This window comes from Nerophis ophidion, linkage group LG18 (assembly GCF_033978795.1).
Source record: "Nerophis ophidion isolate RoL-2023_Sa linkage group LG18, RoL_Noph_v1.0, whole genome shotgun sequence".
Lineage (NCBI taxonomy): Eukaryota > Metazoa > Chordata > Actinopteri > Syngnathiformes > Syngnathidae > Nerophis > Nerophis ophidion.
The window spans coordinates 34593024-34610997 of NC_084628.1; the positions used below are offsets into that span (position 1 = coordinate 34593024).

Consider the following 17974-nt stretch of genomic DNA (forward strand, 5'->3'; position numbering starts at 1 on the left):
TCTAACATCTTAAAAATGTTTTCAATATAAGATAAAACTAACACTTTCTGACAATTTTACTACCGGCACCAAAATATTGGTATCGGGACAACCCTCGTTTGATTAGAGGAAAATAAAACACTGTATTTGAATCAAGTGTTTTTTTTGGCGTACCACTAGATGAGTGATCTGCAACATACCTTTTCCATCATCCGACAGGGATTTGTTGTTCTTTAGCCATATGATTTTGGCCGCCGGGTTGGCATCTCGTGCGACACATGTGGCCAACTGTGCAACAAAAGGGCGAATAAAACATTCAAAAACATTTGATACAGGATAACATCTCAGTAGAACCTGAGCCCCCTGCTGAGGCCTTAAGGACTTTTCGAGGCAATAGACCATGTAATGCCCAAAGACTTTCTAAAAAGCCTCTCCTGTTCCATTGGGTTTTTTAATTGCGGTAGTGGGGATTGTGCTCGTTACAAATTCATGAGCGCCACTTCAAAGGGCTCGTTACTGTAGTAACACGGCCTTAGGACGGGAGAAGGGGCTTCCCTTGATGGTTAGCTTCTTACAAACCCCGTTTCCATATGAGTTGGAAATTGTGCTAGATGTAGTGAAGTGAAGTATATTTACATATATACATTTATATGTAAATATAAACGGAATACAATGATTTGCAAATCATTTTCAACCCATATTCAGTTGAATATGCTACAAAGACAACATATTTGATGTTCAAACTGATAAACATTATTTTTTTGCAAATAATCATTAACTTTAGAATTTGACGCCAGCAACACATGACAAAGAAGTTGGGAGAGTTGGCAATAAATACGGGTAAAGTTGAGGAATGCTCATCAAACACTTATTTCGAACATCCCACAAATGTGCAGGCTAATTGGGAACAGGTGGGTGCCATGATTGGGTATAAAAACAGCTTCCTAAAGAATGCTCAATCTTTTACAATAAAGGATGGGGCGAGGTACACCCCTTTGTCCACAACTGCGTGAGCAAATAGTCAACCAGTTTAAGAACAACGTTTCTCAAAGTGCAATTGCAAGAAATTTAGGGATTTCAACATCTACGGTCCATAATATCATCAAAAGGTTCAGATAATCTGGAGAAATCACTCCACGTAAGCGGCACGGCCGGAAACCAACATTGAATGACCGCGACCTTCGATCCCTTAGACAGCACTGTATCAAAAACCGACATCAATCTCTAAAGGATATCACCACATGGGCTCAGGAATACTTCAGAAAACCACTGTCACTAAATGCAGTTTGTCGCTACATCTGTAAGTGCAAGTTAAAGCTCTGCTATGCAAAGCAAAAGCCATTTATCAACAACATCCCGAAACGCCGCCGGCTTCTCTGGGCCCAAGATCATCTAAGATTGACTGATGCAAAGTGGAAAAGTGTTCTGTGGTCTGACGAGTCCACATTTCAAATTGTTTTTGGAAATATTCGACATGTCATCCGGACCAAAGGGGAAACGAACCATCCAGACTGTTATCGACGCAAAGTTCAAAAGCCAGTATCTGTGATGGTATGGGGGTGCATTAGTGCCCAAGGCATGGGTAACTTACACATCTGTGAAGGCACCATTAATGCTGAAAGGTACATACAGGTTTTGGAACAACATATGCTGACATCTAAGTGCCGTCTTTTTCATGGACGCCCCTGCTTATTTCAGCAAGACAATACCAAGCCACATTCAGCACGTGTTACAACAGCGTGGCTTCGTAAAAAAAAGAGTGCGGGTGCTTTCCTGGCCCGCCTGCAGTCCAGACCTGTCTCCCATTGAAAATGTGTGGCGCATTATGAAGCGTAAAATACGACAGCAGAGACCCCGGACTGTTGAGCGACTGAAGCTCTACATAAAACAAAAATGGGAAAGAATTCCACTTTCAAAGCTTCAACAATTAGTTTCCTCAGTTCCCAAACGTTTATTGAGTGTTGTTAAAAGAAAAGGTGATGTAACACAGTGGTGAACATGCCCTTTCCCAACTACTTTGGCACGTGTTGCAGCCATGAAATTCTAAGTTAATTATTATTTGCAAAAAAAAATAAAGTTTATGAGTTTGAACATCAAATATCTTGTCTTTGTAGTGCATTCAATTGAATATGGGTTGAAAAGAATTTGCAAATCGTTGTATTCCGTTTATATTTAAATCTAACACAATTTCCCAACTCGTATGGAAACGGGGTTTGTAAAATAACGCCAGTATAAGCAATATTACCTTAGTGAGTTTGCCAAACTCAAGCTCTTCTGCTTTGTCAGAAATCTCCACACCTTCAGGCGCCTCTGCAATACAAAGGCATGTTAATGATGCAGGTGTTTCTATTACGGGGCAGCGGTACGTGCTCCAGTTCCGGTACTCACTGTTGACGACCACCTGAACCGGGTACTCCATGATGCCGTCCACTTGCAGAACCATGCAGGTGAACAAGTGCTGGTCGGTTAACTTGGCGGCAGTCAACAGCAGACTTAAGTTGGCAGCCAGGTTTATGCGGTCCTTGTATTCATCACTGGCATCAATGGAGATGCTCTGATTTATTTTTTTCTTCAAGAGGAGTCTTGGAATTCTGTCTCCTTTGTCCTGGAGAACAGAGTAGAAATGATTTATTGAAAAAACACATGAGGTACACACTACCGCTCTCACGCACGCACACACTGTCACATTGAGGGACAGATGCATGCTCCGTCGCACAGCAAATGCACTTAGACTGGGCGTGGTTCAGACATGATAAATGGGTGTCAGACGGACAGCACCATTTTGAATCCATTGACCTCTGTGGCGACTTACATATTTCCATTGAGTGAACGTCGCTTTTTCCCCTTTTACGGCTCCTTTGTTGCACGGAATCTCAAGCGTTTCACCGTACAGGCCTACCACCGTCTCAGTGCAGCTCACTGGAAAGAAAGAAGCAGTCCATGTTTTTTTAAGTGTTTTTTTTTTTTTTCCGAGTAATCCCAGACATTATTATGAAATGAATTCCTTGATTAGTCACTCGGAAAATTAACACCATTTTTTTGGTAATAGTTTTCCTGTATGACTTTCAGATGACACCCATGTTGAAAGAAAAAATTCATTTTGACAATTAAAAACACCAGAAAAGAAGCAGAACAATAGAATGCAAAGCAGCTTGGGGTTCAGAGATAAATCACATAAGTATGAGTGAAGGTATAAGCATTTTCAGCCAAACGATTCATGTTGAGAAACATGAGTAATTTCAACAATTGTAAGCAGTCTAGTGAGCAGAAGTATTTTGCTAACCACGGGACACACTATATTTGTTTGCAATCAATCTGTATTGTTGTAAGTAGGGATGTCCTTAAAGGCGCTGCCTTTTCGTGTCGGCCCAATCACATAATGTCTACGGCTTTTCACACACAGAAGTGAACGCAACGCATACTTGGTCACCAGCCATACAGGTCACACTGAGGGGTGCCGTATAAACAATTTTAACACTGTTACAAATATGTGCCACACTGTGAACCCACACCAAACAAGAATGAGAAACACATTTCGGGAGAACATCCGCACCGTAACACAACAGAACAAAAACCCAGAACCCCTTGCAGCACTAACTCTTCCAGGATGCTACAATATACACCCGCCACTACCCCTTACTCCCTACCTCAACCCCGCCCCCGACCCCACCGACCTCAACCACCACATGGTCTTTCAGGGAGAGCATGTCCCAATTTCCAAGCTGCTGTTTTGAGGCATGTTAAAAAAAAATAATGCACTTTGTGACTTCAATAATAAATATGGCAGAGTTATGTTGGCATTTTTTTCCATAACTTGAGTTGATTTATTTTGGAAAATCTTATTAAATTGTTTAATGCATCCAGCGGGGCATCACAACAGAATTACCGTATTTTTCGGAGTATAAGTCGCACCAGCCGAAAATGCATAATAAAGAAGGAAAAAAAACATATTAGTCGCACTGGAGTATAAGTCGCATTTTTGGGGGAAATTTATTTGATAAAACCCAACACCAAGAACAGACATTTGAAAGGCAATTTAAAATAAATAAAGAATAGTGAACAACAGGCTGAATAAGTGTACGTTATGTGACGCATAAATAACCAACTGAGAACGTGCCTGGTATGTTAACGTAACATATTATGGTAAGAGTCATTCAAATAACTATAACATATAGAACATGCTATACGTTTACCAGACAATCTGTCACCCCTAATCGATAAATCCCATGAAATCTTATACATCTAGTCTCTTACATGAATGAGCTAAATAATATTATTTGATATTTTACGGTAATGTGTAATAATTTCACACATAAGTCGCTCCTGAGTATAAGTCGCAACCCTAGCCAAACTATGAAAAAACTGCGACTTATAATCCGAAAAATACGGTAGGCATAATAATGTGTCAATTCCACGACTGTATATATCGGTTGATATCGGAATCGATAATTAAGAGTTGGACAATATCAGAATATCGGCAAAAAAGCCATTATCGGACATCTCTAATTGTAAGTATTTTGTGTGGCAATTTTTACAATCAACTTATTGACAGGCCATTTAGAAAGAAAACTAATTTGACCTGAAGTTACTATGATCCGTTCTGGTTGCTGCCATCCCTATTAATGTCTCTATTTTGAGGCTAAATCACATAACTCTGCGAACAAAAATCAAAACAAATAATCATACTCCATTTATTCCAAATACCTCTTTGTAGGGCTGAGCGATATATTGATATACTCGATATATCGCGGGTCTGTCTCTGTGCGATATAGAAAATGACTATATCGTGATATTCAAGTATACGTTCTCAGGCAGTTGCTTTTAGCTGTGGGCATTACACTGAATGCGTTTCCCACTCTTCCTGGTAATGCAAGAGAGAGAAGGGGCGAATGTGGTAACACATGGAGGAAGAATTAATTCGCAAGAAAAACAGCACGGGGTCCATCGTCCGGCGGTGGTTTGGCTTCAAGCGGGAATATGTTCGGCATTTATGCGGAAAATGCGTTGCTGCAAAACGTAGCAGCACTCCTAATGTAGTTGTAGCATCATTTGAAAAGTCACTTGCTTGAAACTCTGCATGTCAACATCTCCGGCCGATGCCACACTAACAAAATGCCGAAGCAACTATTTCCAGATCAACATCGTATGAAAAAAAAAAAGTCAACAACAGAAGGAGATAACGTACGCGGAGCCCATTATGCAGCTCATTTATATTCGACAGTTATTGAAATATCTTGTGTGACATCATGCACAAAAGAGCACTTTATTTGTTTTAAACAATTGTAGTGGCGTTCTGTACAAAAAGTGCACTTTAATTTAGTGCTGTTTTGATATGTCATCTTAGTGACATCATGCACAAAAGTGCACTAATACCTTGTTTTAAAATGTCTCCGACAATCTTGCACTTTGTTTTGAATTGACATGAATGTTTGTGCCACTGATTAATAACTCTGTAATAAATACAGTTTTGCTAAATTGACTAAGTTGTGATTTCCCTCTCTGCATGAAAGTTTAAAATGAGCATATATTAATGCACTATGAACAAGAATGTTTTAATGTAGACACATAGAATCATCAGACTGCTGTGATTATATGCATCAAGTGTTCATTCAATGCTAAGGCAAAATATCGAGATATATATCGTGTATCGTGATATGGCCTAAAAATATCGAGAATTGATTAACGTGGACCCTGACTTAAACAAGTTGAAAAACTTATTCGGGTGTTACCATTTAGTGGTCAATTGTACGGAATATGTACTGAACTGTGCAATCTACTAATAAAAGTATCAATCAATCAATCAATCAATCAATCAATCAATCAATCAAAAAAAAAAATGCCATATCGGCCAGCCCTAGTTTATATGCAAAATTCTTGAGATGGAAGTAATGTGAGACAACACAGAAACCTTTAGGCTCCACAATAGCTGCATTTAAAGGCTTGGTGACATTTACGCACTTGAAAAAAAAAACCTGGTAACATTCAGGCTTGTTGGCATATTTAAAAAAAGAAAAATAATTATTCTAACGTGATGTAGCTTGAGCATAAGCATGCCTATTATCATTGGACGCCGCCCCTACAGGTTTTAAATTGTGTTTCATTTTGAATAATTAAATACAATTAAATTGTTTTTAGGTTGAATTGCTCTTCCAGCTGTTGTGTGTGTAGCCAAAATGTTTTTTTTATTTTACATATGCGGGAATATGAAGAGCAGGTGCTGGAGAAATAAGCACAGCCAACTCTGAAATAATATCACGCAGACACAAACAACCTCAATCAACCTGTAAGGAAGCAAAACCAGCCTTGATGTGCAAGTTTTGAGGGGAATAACGAAGCAACAAAACTGAAAAGACCACGACACGACAAAAACAACAAGGTATATAACACAGTGATCACCGGGGAGCGTGTAAGGGAAAAACTGAAAGATAATTGCCTAGAGGACAGGGGGCATCCGTTGTGGTGGCGGATGGGTGACGCCGGCAAAGACACAGGTGTGCAGACAAAAAGGTAGGAAAAACAAACACACAGTAAGGCTGGATGACATGACAGTGAAAGATTACGAGATAAAATTGGACAACTAGTCCAAGCAGGCAAGATGGTACAGGAGTGAGGGGGGAAAAGGATTTTTTAAATCCAAGACTATCAACTGGATTGGCAGACCGGGGTGGTGGTCCCTCTCTTTAAGAAGGGGGACCGGAGGGTGTGTTCCAACTATCGTGGGATCACACTCCTCAGCCTTCCCGGTAAGGTTTATTCAGGTGTACTGGAGAGGAGGCTTCGCCGGATAGTCGAACCTCGGATTCAGGAGGAACAGTGTGGTTTTCGTCCTGGTCGTGGAACTGTGGACCAGCTCTATACTCTCGGCAGGGTTCTTGAGGGTGCATGGGAGTTTGCCCAACCAGTCTACATGTGCTTTGTGGACTTGGAGAAGGCATTCGACCGTGTCCCTCGGGAAGTCCTGTGGGGAGTGCTCAGAGAGTATGGGGTATCGGAATGTCTTATTGTGGCAGTCCGCTCCCTGTATGAGCAGTGTCAGAGCTTGGTCCGCATTGCTGGCAGTAAGTCGGACACGTTTCCAGTGAAGGTTGGACTCCGCCAAGGCTGCCCTTTGTCACCGATTCTGTTCATAACTTTTATGGACAGAATTTCTAGGCGCAGTCAAGGCGTTGAGGGGTTCCGGTTTGGTGGCCACGGGATTAGGTCTCTGCTTTTTGCAGATGATGTAGTCCTGATGGCTTCATCTGGCCGGGATCTTCAGCTCTCACTGGATCGGTTCGCAGCCGAGTGTGAAGCGACCGGAATGAGAATCAGCACCTCCAAGTCCGAGTCCATGGTTCTCGCCCGGAAAAGGGTGGAGTGCCATCTCCGGGTTGGGGAGGAGACCCTGCCCCAAGTGGAGGAGTTAAAGTACCTAGGAGTCTTGTTCACGAGTGGGGGCAGAGTGGATCGTGAGATCGACAGGCGGATCGGTGCGGCGTCTTCAGTAATGCGGACGTTGTATCGATCCGTTGTGGTGAAGAAGGAGCTGAGCCGGAAGGCAAAGCTCTCAATTTACCGGTCGATCTACGTTCCCATCCTCACCTATGGTCATGAGCTTTGGGTCATGACCGAAAGGATAAGATCTCGGGTACAAGCGGCCGAAATGAGTTTCCTCCGCCGGGTGGCGGGGCTCTCCCTTAGAGATAGGGTGAGAAGCTCTGCCATCCGGGAGGAGCTCAACGTAAAGCCGCTGCTCCTCCACATCGAGAGGAGCCAGATGAGGTGGTTCGGGCATCTGGTCAGGATGCCACCCGAACGCCTCCCTAGGGATGTGTTTAGGGCACGTCCAGCTGGTAGGAGACCACGGGGAAGACCCAGGACACGTTGGAAAGACTATGTCTCCCGGCTGGCCTGGGAACGCCTCGGGATCCCCCGGGAAGAGCTAGACGAAGTGGCTGGAGATAGGGAAGTCTGGGCTTCCCTGCTTAGGCTGCTGCCCCCGCGACCCGACCTCGGATAAGCGGAAGATGATGGATGGATGGATGGATGGACTATCAACCAACAGTATGCACGAATGCACTGCACACGGCTGCAGACACCTTTTGTTGTACACTCACGGGCTGCTCGGAAAAAGAGAAAGTCAAAAGAACATGTTTTGCATATGAATGGTAACTCTGCTGTGAATATCTACACTGTAAAATAAAAAAATAAAAATCTACACAATTTGCGTTAAAATACCGGCAGTCACGATGTGTAGGACATTGCGGTATGTTGTTGATGAATCCGTTCATTTTACAGTTAACTGTTTTTTGCTTAAGTTGAATTACTATGAAAAAAACTGATATATTGTTAACCTGTTTTGAAAAAAAACTACAGAATTTACAGAACCCTAGCAGTCACAGGGAGAACATGCATACTCCACACAGACTAACCCCGAGCCTGGGGAATCGAACCCAGGCTCTCCTCACTGTGAGGCAGGAGCAACAGCCACTGCAACACTATTCTGCCCTTTCAACAATATTAGAATGTACAAAATGCCTGTGTTCCGAGACATGTGAGCGGTACATGAGGATGTTAACTTCAAAGTATTTGTACAGCCTAGGGCTGGGGTAGGGAACCTATGGCTCTAGAGCCAGATGTGGCTCTTTTGATGACTGCATCTGGCTCTCAGGTAAATCTTAGCCTACATTGCTTAACACGATAAGTAATGAATAATTCTGCTGGTAATCACAGTGTTAAAAATGACGTTCAAATTATATAACATTGTCATTCATTTTAATCCAACCTGTTCAAGAAGTTGCATTAATGGGAAGAAGTATTATATCTATTATTGGTTAGCTTTAGAATAACAATGTTATTAAAAAGAATAGGAGACTTATTATACTCTAAAAATGTTGGTCTTACTTAAAAATGCACGCATTTAGCTGTATTCAGTGTTAAAAAATATTATATGGCTCTCACGGGAATACATTTTGAAATATTTGGCTTTCATGGCTCTCTCAGCCAAAAAGGTTCCCGACCCCTGGCCTAGGGCTTGGTTAAATGGCCTTTTATTAATATCTCGATATTTTTAGGCCATGTCACGATACACAATATTATATCTCGATATTGTGCCTTAGACTTGAATTAACGCTTCATGCATATAATCACAGCAGTATGATGATTTTATGTGTCTACATTAAAACATTATTTTCCATACTGCATTAATATACGCTCGTTTTAAACTTTCATGCAGAGAATTAAGTCAATTTACCAAAACTGTATTGATTAAACAGTTATTATGCAGTGGCACAAACATTCATGTAAATTTCAAAACAGAAAATGCAAGAATGTCGGAGACATTTTAAAACAAGCTATTAGTGTACTTTTGTGCATGATGTCACTAAGATGACATATCAAAACAACACTAAATTAAAGAGCACTTTTGGTACAGAACGCCACTACAATAGTTTAAAACATATAAAGTGCACTTTTGTGCATGAGGTCACACAAGATATTTCAATAAGTGTCAAATAAAAATGAGCTGCATAATTTGAAATCAAATAGGGAATGTCCTTCACTGTGGTAGGTATCTCCTTTTGTTGTTGTATGGCGTACATGTGGAAATGGTTGTTGGGCATTTTGTTGGTATGCCACCGAATGGAGATGTTGACATGCAGTTTCAAGCACTCTTCATTCTCTAGCGGGTAACTTTTCAAATGATGCTACAAATTAGCACTAGGTGCTAATTTTTGTAGCAACACTTTTGCTGCATACTTGTTCGACATATTCCTGTTCGAAGCCAAACCACCGCCAGACGATGCACCCCCTGCTGTTTTTCTTAGGAATTAATTCTTCCTTCATTTGTTACCAGATTGGCACCTTCTCTCTCTCATATTACCACTCGCACCACTCCGCTAGCATCACAGCTATTGTTATCCATGCTGCTACCTCTCTGCTCCGCGAGGGCGTATACGTATGTGACGTATGTAAGAAGGTGCGCTTGCTGTCTGTGAGAAGCAGAGGCAAGAAAGAGTGAGAAGAGCCTGTAGTGTAATGCCTGCAGCTAAAAGCAACTGCGGGAGAAAGTATACTCTAATATCACGATATAGTCATTTTCTATATCGCACAGAGACAACCCCGCGATATATCGAGTACATCAATATATCGCACAGCCCTATGTCCACATCTATCAATGTATTTGCATGAATGCAAATACATTGTATTTGTTGTTTATTTGTAGTGTTTGGGTTTTGTATGGCCCTGTTTTAGTTGCTGGAATAAGTTTGCTGTCTTTTGTTGCAATGTACTGCAGATAAGCTTTGCAGTGTGTGAGAGGAGAAAGAACTAAATCATTTATTTATTCCGCGACAAAAACATTTTTAAATAATCAATAAAATCGATTAATTCACGGGCATTATGATCACTGATAAGTTTATTATTAACCGCACGGCACATGTGTAACCTACAGTACACAAGTTGAACAACCACACCAACAATTGAGTACGTTTTGAAGCGCACACAGACTAAAGATTGAGCTAAGTTAGTAAAGTTAATAAAAGACTACATCCTGAGGTTGCCTACAGCTGTAATGCAATGTTCCACCGTTTTGGACTCAGCGATTTATTGAATTGAAGCATAGATTGGAGCATTTACTGTAAATGAGGAAAAATGGAGTGCACTACTTGGAAGCACACAGGTGCTGGTGTTTCAGTCTCAGCAATTTACAAGTTAAAGATAAACAATGTCAGCTATAGTTAAGCTACATCAGTTGACTTTTGTCTCCAGGCAGCCTTTTTATTTTCCTCATTACAACACTTGCATGTGAACAGGGGCTCACCACATTGAGAGAGACACTCCTGCCATATTAGGAATAACAACAATTTGATTGTTGAATTATTTTATCAAGGAAATGTACAGTATTTTTCGGACCCTTGGCGCACCGGATTAAACGACGCACTGCCGACGAGTGGGTCTATCCAGATCTTTTTTCAGACAAAATGCGCAAGGCGCATAAAAATGGTCATTATATGAATTTTTTTCTAAATGTAAAACACTATCTTGTGGTCTACATAACACGCAATGGTGGTTCTTTGGTCAAAATGTTGCACAGATGAGGTTTTACAGACCATTTCCCAGTAGCTTACTGAGCGTCTCTTCCGGATGCGCCGTTTTGTGGGCGATCTTACCGACATGACTCACCTTTGACAGCGTCTTTTCTCCGCCATCTTTGTTGTAGCGGTGTAGCGTGCAAGGACGGGTGTCGAAGAAGTGTAAAAAAAATGGAGCTAACTGTTTTAATGACATTCAGACTTTACTTCAATCAATAACGGAGCAGCATCTTAGCATGAATTGATTGACTTAAACAAGTTGAAAAACTTATTTGGGTGTTACCATTTAGTGGTCAATTTTACGGAATATGTACTGTACTGTGCAATCTACTAATAAAAGTTTCAATCAATAGATCAATCCTTATCCATGGCTCACTAGTGCAACAACAACACCGGAAATGTGTTCCGTGAAAAACCATCTGCCCGGAACTCTCCAAAAACTATGGTTCCGACGGGTGAATTATGTAAAACCACTACAGTTTTTAGCGCTTTGATGGCCGGTCTACTGATAGATATAAGTAAGAACTTTAGGCTACTTTATATTAGAAATGGCAACAGCAGAAGATTAATACCAAACAAGAAGGTAGAGAAAAAGAAGAAGCTTATCGATGACGCTGTCCCCACAGACTACAATGGCGGACGTACGCAAATTTTCAGTACTTATGCAGATGCCAAATACAAATCAGCAGGTACCAGAAGGTAAGAAAAGTTGCTTTTGCATAATATTGCGAAACAAAGCGGCAGATAATGTCTGCTAATAGGTGCCATTTTGCGGTTCTTATACACGTACCATAATAATACTTGTATGTTTATTGTGCAGACAAGTAGGGATGTCCGATAATATCGGACTGCCGATATTATCGGCCGATAAATGTTTTCAAATGTAATATTGGAAATTATTGGTATCGGTTTCACAATTATCGGTATCTGTTTCAAAAAGTAAAATGTATGACTTTTTAAAACCCCACTGTGTACACGGACGTCGGGAGGAGTACAGAGCGCCAATAAACTTTAAAGGCACTGCCTTTGCGTGCTGGCCAGTCACATAATATCTACGGCTTTTCACACACACAAGTGAATGCAATGCATACTTGGTCAACAGCCATACAGGTCACACTGAGAGTGGCCGTATAAACAACTTTAACAATAATAAAAATATGCGCCACACTGTGAACCCACACCAAACAAGAATGACAAACACATTTCTGGAGAACATCCGCACAGTAACACGACATAGACAAAACAGAACAAATACCCAGAACCCCTGGGAGCACTAACTCGTTCGGGAAGCTACAATATACACCCCCCCTGCTAACAACCACCCCCCACCTCAATCTCTTCATGCGCTCTCAGGGAGAGCATGTCCCAAATTCCAAGCTGCTGTTTTGAGGCATGTTAATAAAAATAATGCACTTTGTGACTTCAATAATAAATATGCCAGTGTACATGTATGTATTTTTTCCATATCTTCAGTTGATTCATTTTGGAAAACCTTGTTACATTGTTTAAAGCATCCAGCGGGGCATCACAACAAAATTAGGCATAATAATGTGTTAATTCCACGACTGTATATATTGGTATCGGTTGATATCGTAATTGGTAATTAATAGTTGGATATCTGATATCGGCAAAAAAGCCATTATCAGAAATCTCTACTGACAATCCATCAAGCTGTGCGGCTTCATAGCTTACCAAACTCGTACTAAAAACATTTTGACAGATTTTTGAGCGCAGTGTGTAATGTTCTATATTCTGAATGGAACATTTAAAGTTTTTGTGTTGTTTACTGGCGAATCTCTTAAGTGTGACTGCCATCTCCTGGTCACACTTATCATTACACCATGTACCAAATTTAATAGCTTCGAGGGGGGTAAGCACAACCAGAATTATGGCGTACATTAGGCCCACCGGGTTATAAGGCACACCTATTTTAAGTCGAGATATCCGATAATGGCTTCGTTGCCAATATTCCGATACTGTCCAACTCTTGATTACTGATTCCGATATCAACCGATACCGATACATACAGCCCTGGAATGAACACATTATTGTGCGTAATTTTGTTGTGATGCCCCACTGGATGCGTTAAACAATGTAACAAGGCTTCCAAAATAAATCAACTCAAGTTATGGGAAAAAAAATGCTAAAATGGCACTGCCATATTTATTATTGAAGTCACAAAGTGCTTTTTTTTTTTAACATGCCTCAAAACACTAGCTTGAAATTTGGGACATGCTCTCTCTGAGAGAGCATGAGGAGGTTGAGGTGGTGGGGGGTGGGGTCGGGGTAGGGGGTATATATTGTGGTGTCCCGGAAGAGTTAGTGCTGCAAAGGATCAGGGTATTTGTTCTGTTGTGTTACGGTGCGGATGTTCTCCCAAAATGTGTTTGTCATTCTTGTTTGGTGTGGGTTCACAGTGTGGCATTCACAGTGTGATCCGTTACCCGGATCATGGCATGATTTATGTTTGGTCGTTTTCTTGATTTAGTCTCTTTCCTTGGTGCACCCTCTATCTCTGTTTTCTGTTGGTTTCCCTTGGGCACTGATTTTGCAATTAGTGTTCCCACCAGGTGTTTTGGTTAATCACTTCCCTTCATAGTTTGATGCAGCAGTAGTTGCTGGGTCAATGTTTGCTATAGACAACATTTACGTTCTCCTGATTTTGTATTTATTAACATTGTATACATTAGTTTGTTTTAGCTCCACGCTTGTTAGCGTCCTTAGTTTTGCATTTTTGTCCTGTGTTTCATTTATTAATAAAACTTAATCTTACATGCACGCTACTCCTGCTTGTTTTCTGCCTCGGAAGGAACACTACCAGCGCAGCCATGTGCCCCAGAAGACGTAACAGGCGCTCTGTACTTCTCCCTAAGTCTGTGTACACAGCGGTGTTTTAAAAAGTCATAAATTTAACTTTTTGAATCTGACATCGATAACTATGAAACTGATACCGATAATACATTTTAAAACATTTATCGTCCAATACTATTGGCAGTTTGATATTATCGGACATCCCTAATTTTAAGAGCTCTTTATAGCCTGGGATATACTGTTAATCAAATTCTAATCAATACATTCAGTCTCCAACCTACTAGACATTCCACAAAAACAGAGTTCTAGCATTTTGCATTTCAAATTTGCAGTCCTTTAGGAATATTAAAAAGAAAGATATGTTCGCAGAACTTTGAGAGAGTGAAATAAAGAAAAAGGTCCCTATCTGCAAAGATTACACTGTTACACAATGACAGCTAATCGCACGTTGGAGACGACAAAGCTCCTGCCGCTGCTGACTCCGATAAGGTAATCCCCTTGCAACAAAAGTAGGTGATCGGTTTGACTGCACTTGCAAACACACATTCAAACCTCGGCAGCTGTCTGGAAGGCAATGACTAGTTTAAATCAAGCCACATTCCTATGTGTAATTTACATTAGCCCTTTGAACTCGGGTGGGAATTCTCGGCGCTTGTGAGAATGTTCAGGGTGGACACTGGGAAGCTGCGAGGGTAAATCAAGTCGTCGACAGGTGAGCGGTGGGGACAAGAGGCGGTGCCACAGGAGATGCTTTCATGTGCCTGATTAAGGTCCCGCCGTAACTGGCAGCAGACAGGGAGGAAGGCGGCATGGATACAGGCTCACCAGGGAAATCATCCATGTCCCCATGCAAACGCACTGCGAGCCGCGTCCCCGCTTGGCTAACTTGCCAGACACTTGTGCGAGTGCTCATCTTTCTCTACTCCCAAACTTATTAAATATTGATAATGCATCGAATGGATGTCCCATGGCGCATGTCTACAAAGATGGGATGGCAAATAGCCTAATTTCAGCGAGGGATCAGCAGTGAGGGGAGCCGACAGGACCACTTCAATCGGATCAATACCACTTGGGAAAAGGCTTGTCGCCTTTAATGAACGCTGCTCTGCAAAGGAGTCTTTAGTGATAGCCTGTTATTTTTTTTCTTAATAACTACAATACGACTAGCTAGGGCTGGGCGATATACTCGATATATCGCTAATTTAGAAAATGGCTATATTGTGATATTCGAGTATACGTCCTCATACCGTTTGTTTCTCTCATTTTTTCCTGTCTCTCCTTCTCACAGAAAAGCGCACCTTCTTACATACGTCACACACTGTCGCGTCATACACCCTCGGTAGCAGCATGGGTAACATTAGCTGAGGATGCTAGCGGAGTGATGCGAGTGGTAATACGAGAAAAGAAGAAGGTGCCGATCTGGTAAAAAATGAAGGAAGAATTCATTCCCAAGAAAAACAGCACGGGGTCCATCGTCTGGCGGTGGTTTGGCTTCAAACGGGAATATGTCGAATAAGTATGCGGCAAAAGCGTTGTTAGAAAGAGTAGCACCTACTGCTAATTTGTAGCGTCATTTGAAAAGTACCCCAAAGAGTGCTTGAAACTGTATGTCAAAATCTCCGTTCGGTGCCATACCCACAAAATGCCGAAGCAACCATTTCCAGATCGTATGAGAAAAAAATTGTCAACAACAGAATTGAATAACGTCCGTAGTAACCTACCACATAGCAAATGACACACACTATTTGATTTTCTGTTACGCAGCTCATTTGTATGTGACACTTATTGAAATATCTTGTTTGACATCATGCACAAAAGTGCACTGTATTTGTTTTAAATTATTTTGGTTGCGTTCTGTACAAAAAGTGCAGTTTAATTTAGTGTTGTTTTGATATGTCATCTTATTGACATCATGCACAAAAGTGCACTATTGGCTTGTTTTAAAATGTCTCTGACAATCTTGCACTTTCTGTTTTGAAATTACATGAATGTTTCTGCCACTGCTTAATAACTGTTTAATAAATATAGTTTTGGTAAATTGACTTAATTGTGGTTTCCTTCTCTGCATGAACATTTAAAATTAGCATATTTTAATACAGCATGAACAAGAATGTTTTAATGTAGACACATAGAATCATCATACTGCTGTGATTATATGCATCAAGGCGAAATATCGAGATCTATATCGTGCATCGTGATATGGCTTAAAAATATTGAGATACTAATAAAAGGCCATATTGCCCAGCTTAATCTAATAAAAACCAATACAAGACATTGAAAACGATGCGTTTACGGTAACAGTTCAATTTTCAAGGAGGTAATAATTTGATCATTCATATTATTTGGGTGGCTCTGTATGTGTGTAATAGACAAAACAAATAACTCCCAGGGTCTCTAATTAGCTTTAAAAAATGTCATTAACAGCTGTGGCTGTAGGCAACTTCCTAATATAGTACTTATTGACTGCACAGCTGCATCTAGATAATCCTGGGGATATTTTGATGGGCCTGCTATCCATCCCCTGGACCTCAGGCCGGGCGTCGCCGGAAACCGCTGTGCTTTGAAGATGGTGCCTAGTGTCACAATCTGTGAGTTTTAGGTAAGAATGTACGAAAAAAGCTACAGAGCTAGCCTAAAACGTTAGCATGTTTACACTAAAATGCTAAAAAGGGCATGTTAAGAGTTAGCATGTCTCACATTTCAAGGTACACGGTCGTAAGGCTGCGGAACTATAGGAAAAAAAGTAAAATTAGATGAAAAAGTTAGCATGATTAAGTTAGCTTGCTGGCATGCTAACGTTAACACACTAACGGTTAAAAGCTGTCACATACCAAGTTATATGACTATGTTAAACGGTCGCAAAATTAGCTCAAACAGCTAGTTAGCAATTGTCACATACTAAGTTATATGACTGTAAGGTGTATGGCTGTCTAATTACAGAAAAAAACTAAAAGTTATCTAAAAAAGTTAGCAGTTTAATTTTAGCGTGCTAAAGTTAGCACGCTAACTTTTGTAGGCGAGATGCTAATTGAGAATTGTGGAGAATGCATTTATTTTTAAGAGCTCTTTCTTTATCCAGTCATGTTTAAAGCAGCTAATATTTTCCCACATGTACTCTTTCTGCTTGTATGTTATGTCCGCAAGTAAACTCTGTACTTTACCTTGAAAGGTTGGAATGTGAGTATAGCATACTCCCTTTTTTAATTTGTCAGTATTAGAACAATGAGGCTGTATTCCTTTTTTGGCAGGGTGGGGGCTGTTTCCGTATTCAATAAGTTGTCTCTTTCCGTTTGGCTTTCAGACCACTTCTGGATGCTGGTATTAGCGCGTTTGTAAGGACTGGTCTCCTGAAGCTTTAGTAAAACTTGATAATATTCCTATTCTGTCTTGATGGTCCTTGTTACTCTGCCTATATATTATAAAGAACTTTAGATTGACCAGTGGCTTTATTTCCCTGAGAGGAAGACTGTAAAATGTATTAGTAAGGTCGGCCGCTGGATCCAGTGTTTCCGACTAGCCAGAAATTAGACAGTAGCTTGGATCAGTTCGCTCAAGCAGAGGCCCTCCCTCACCATTCCCCTCTGGCAACTGTGACGATCCTTCCAATGGAGGGTTGTTGTTTTTTTTCGTTCCGGCACTTGTATTGGATTTTATTAGATCGTGCAGCTGAGTTGAGATCAGTAATTTCACAAGTTGTCATTTTCTACTGTCACGCAAGTCTAGAGTTGTTGTCACGTAGGAGGATGTGGCATGATTCGGGAAAATGGCACCATCAGGGTCCCCCAGAGCATCCCCGTGGCTGCTATTTAATGAGCTCTCTCCATTACTGCATGGCCTTAGCTCTATGTGAATAATCTCAGTTTGTATAGAACATTTTGAACCTATTTACACAAACTAAAACTGGCTATAGGGTCTGCTGTCATGTCACTGAAAAGAAAGTATTTCACACAGTCTCATTTTTGTGCTGTATGATTTTCCTTTTTCACGCCCTCCTTCACCGCCTGTCAATGCCTTTTTGCCGTCAAACTAATTGCAGACAATTGTTTTTTTTTTCCTGCCAGAAAATAAAACACCAATTTCCTAAGCGAGCAGCTTGCAAGCTTTTTAAAGCAACA

The 17974-nt window shown here is 40.9% G+C and overlaps 1 protein-coding gene across 2 annotated transcripts in view; it reads right to left on the reverse strand.

The window, feature by feature from the left end:
* alcama (activated leukocyte cell adhesion molecule a) overlaps positions 1–17974 on the reverse strand; it is a 154885-nt gene that overhangs the window by 61973 nt on the left and 74938 nt on the right. For both annotated transcript variants that reach the window (XM_061878046.1, XM_061878044.1), the window contains exons 2-5: positions 2792–2898; positions 2368–2584; positions 2225–2289; positions 180–267 (exon numbers count right to left, since the gene is read on the reverse strand). In XM_061878046.1, coding sequence (XP_061734030.1) covers positions 180–267; positions 2225–2289; positions 2368–2584; positions 2792–2898 — 477 coding nt within the window. The remainder of the gene's footprint in view (positions 1–179; positions 268–2224; positions 2290–2367; positions 2585–2791; positions 2899–17974) is intronic.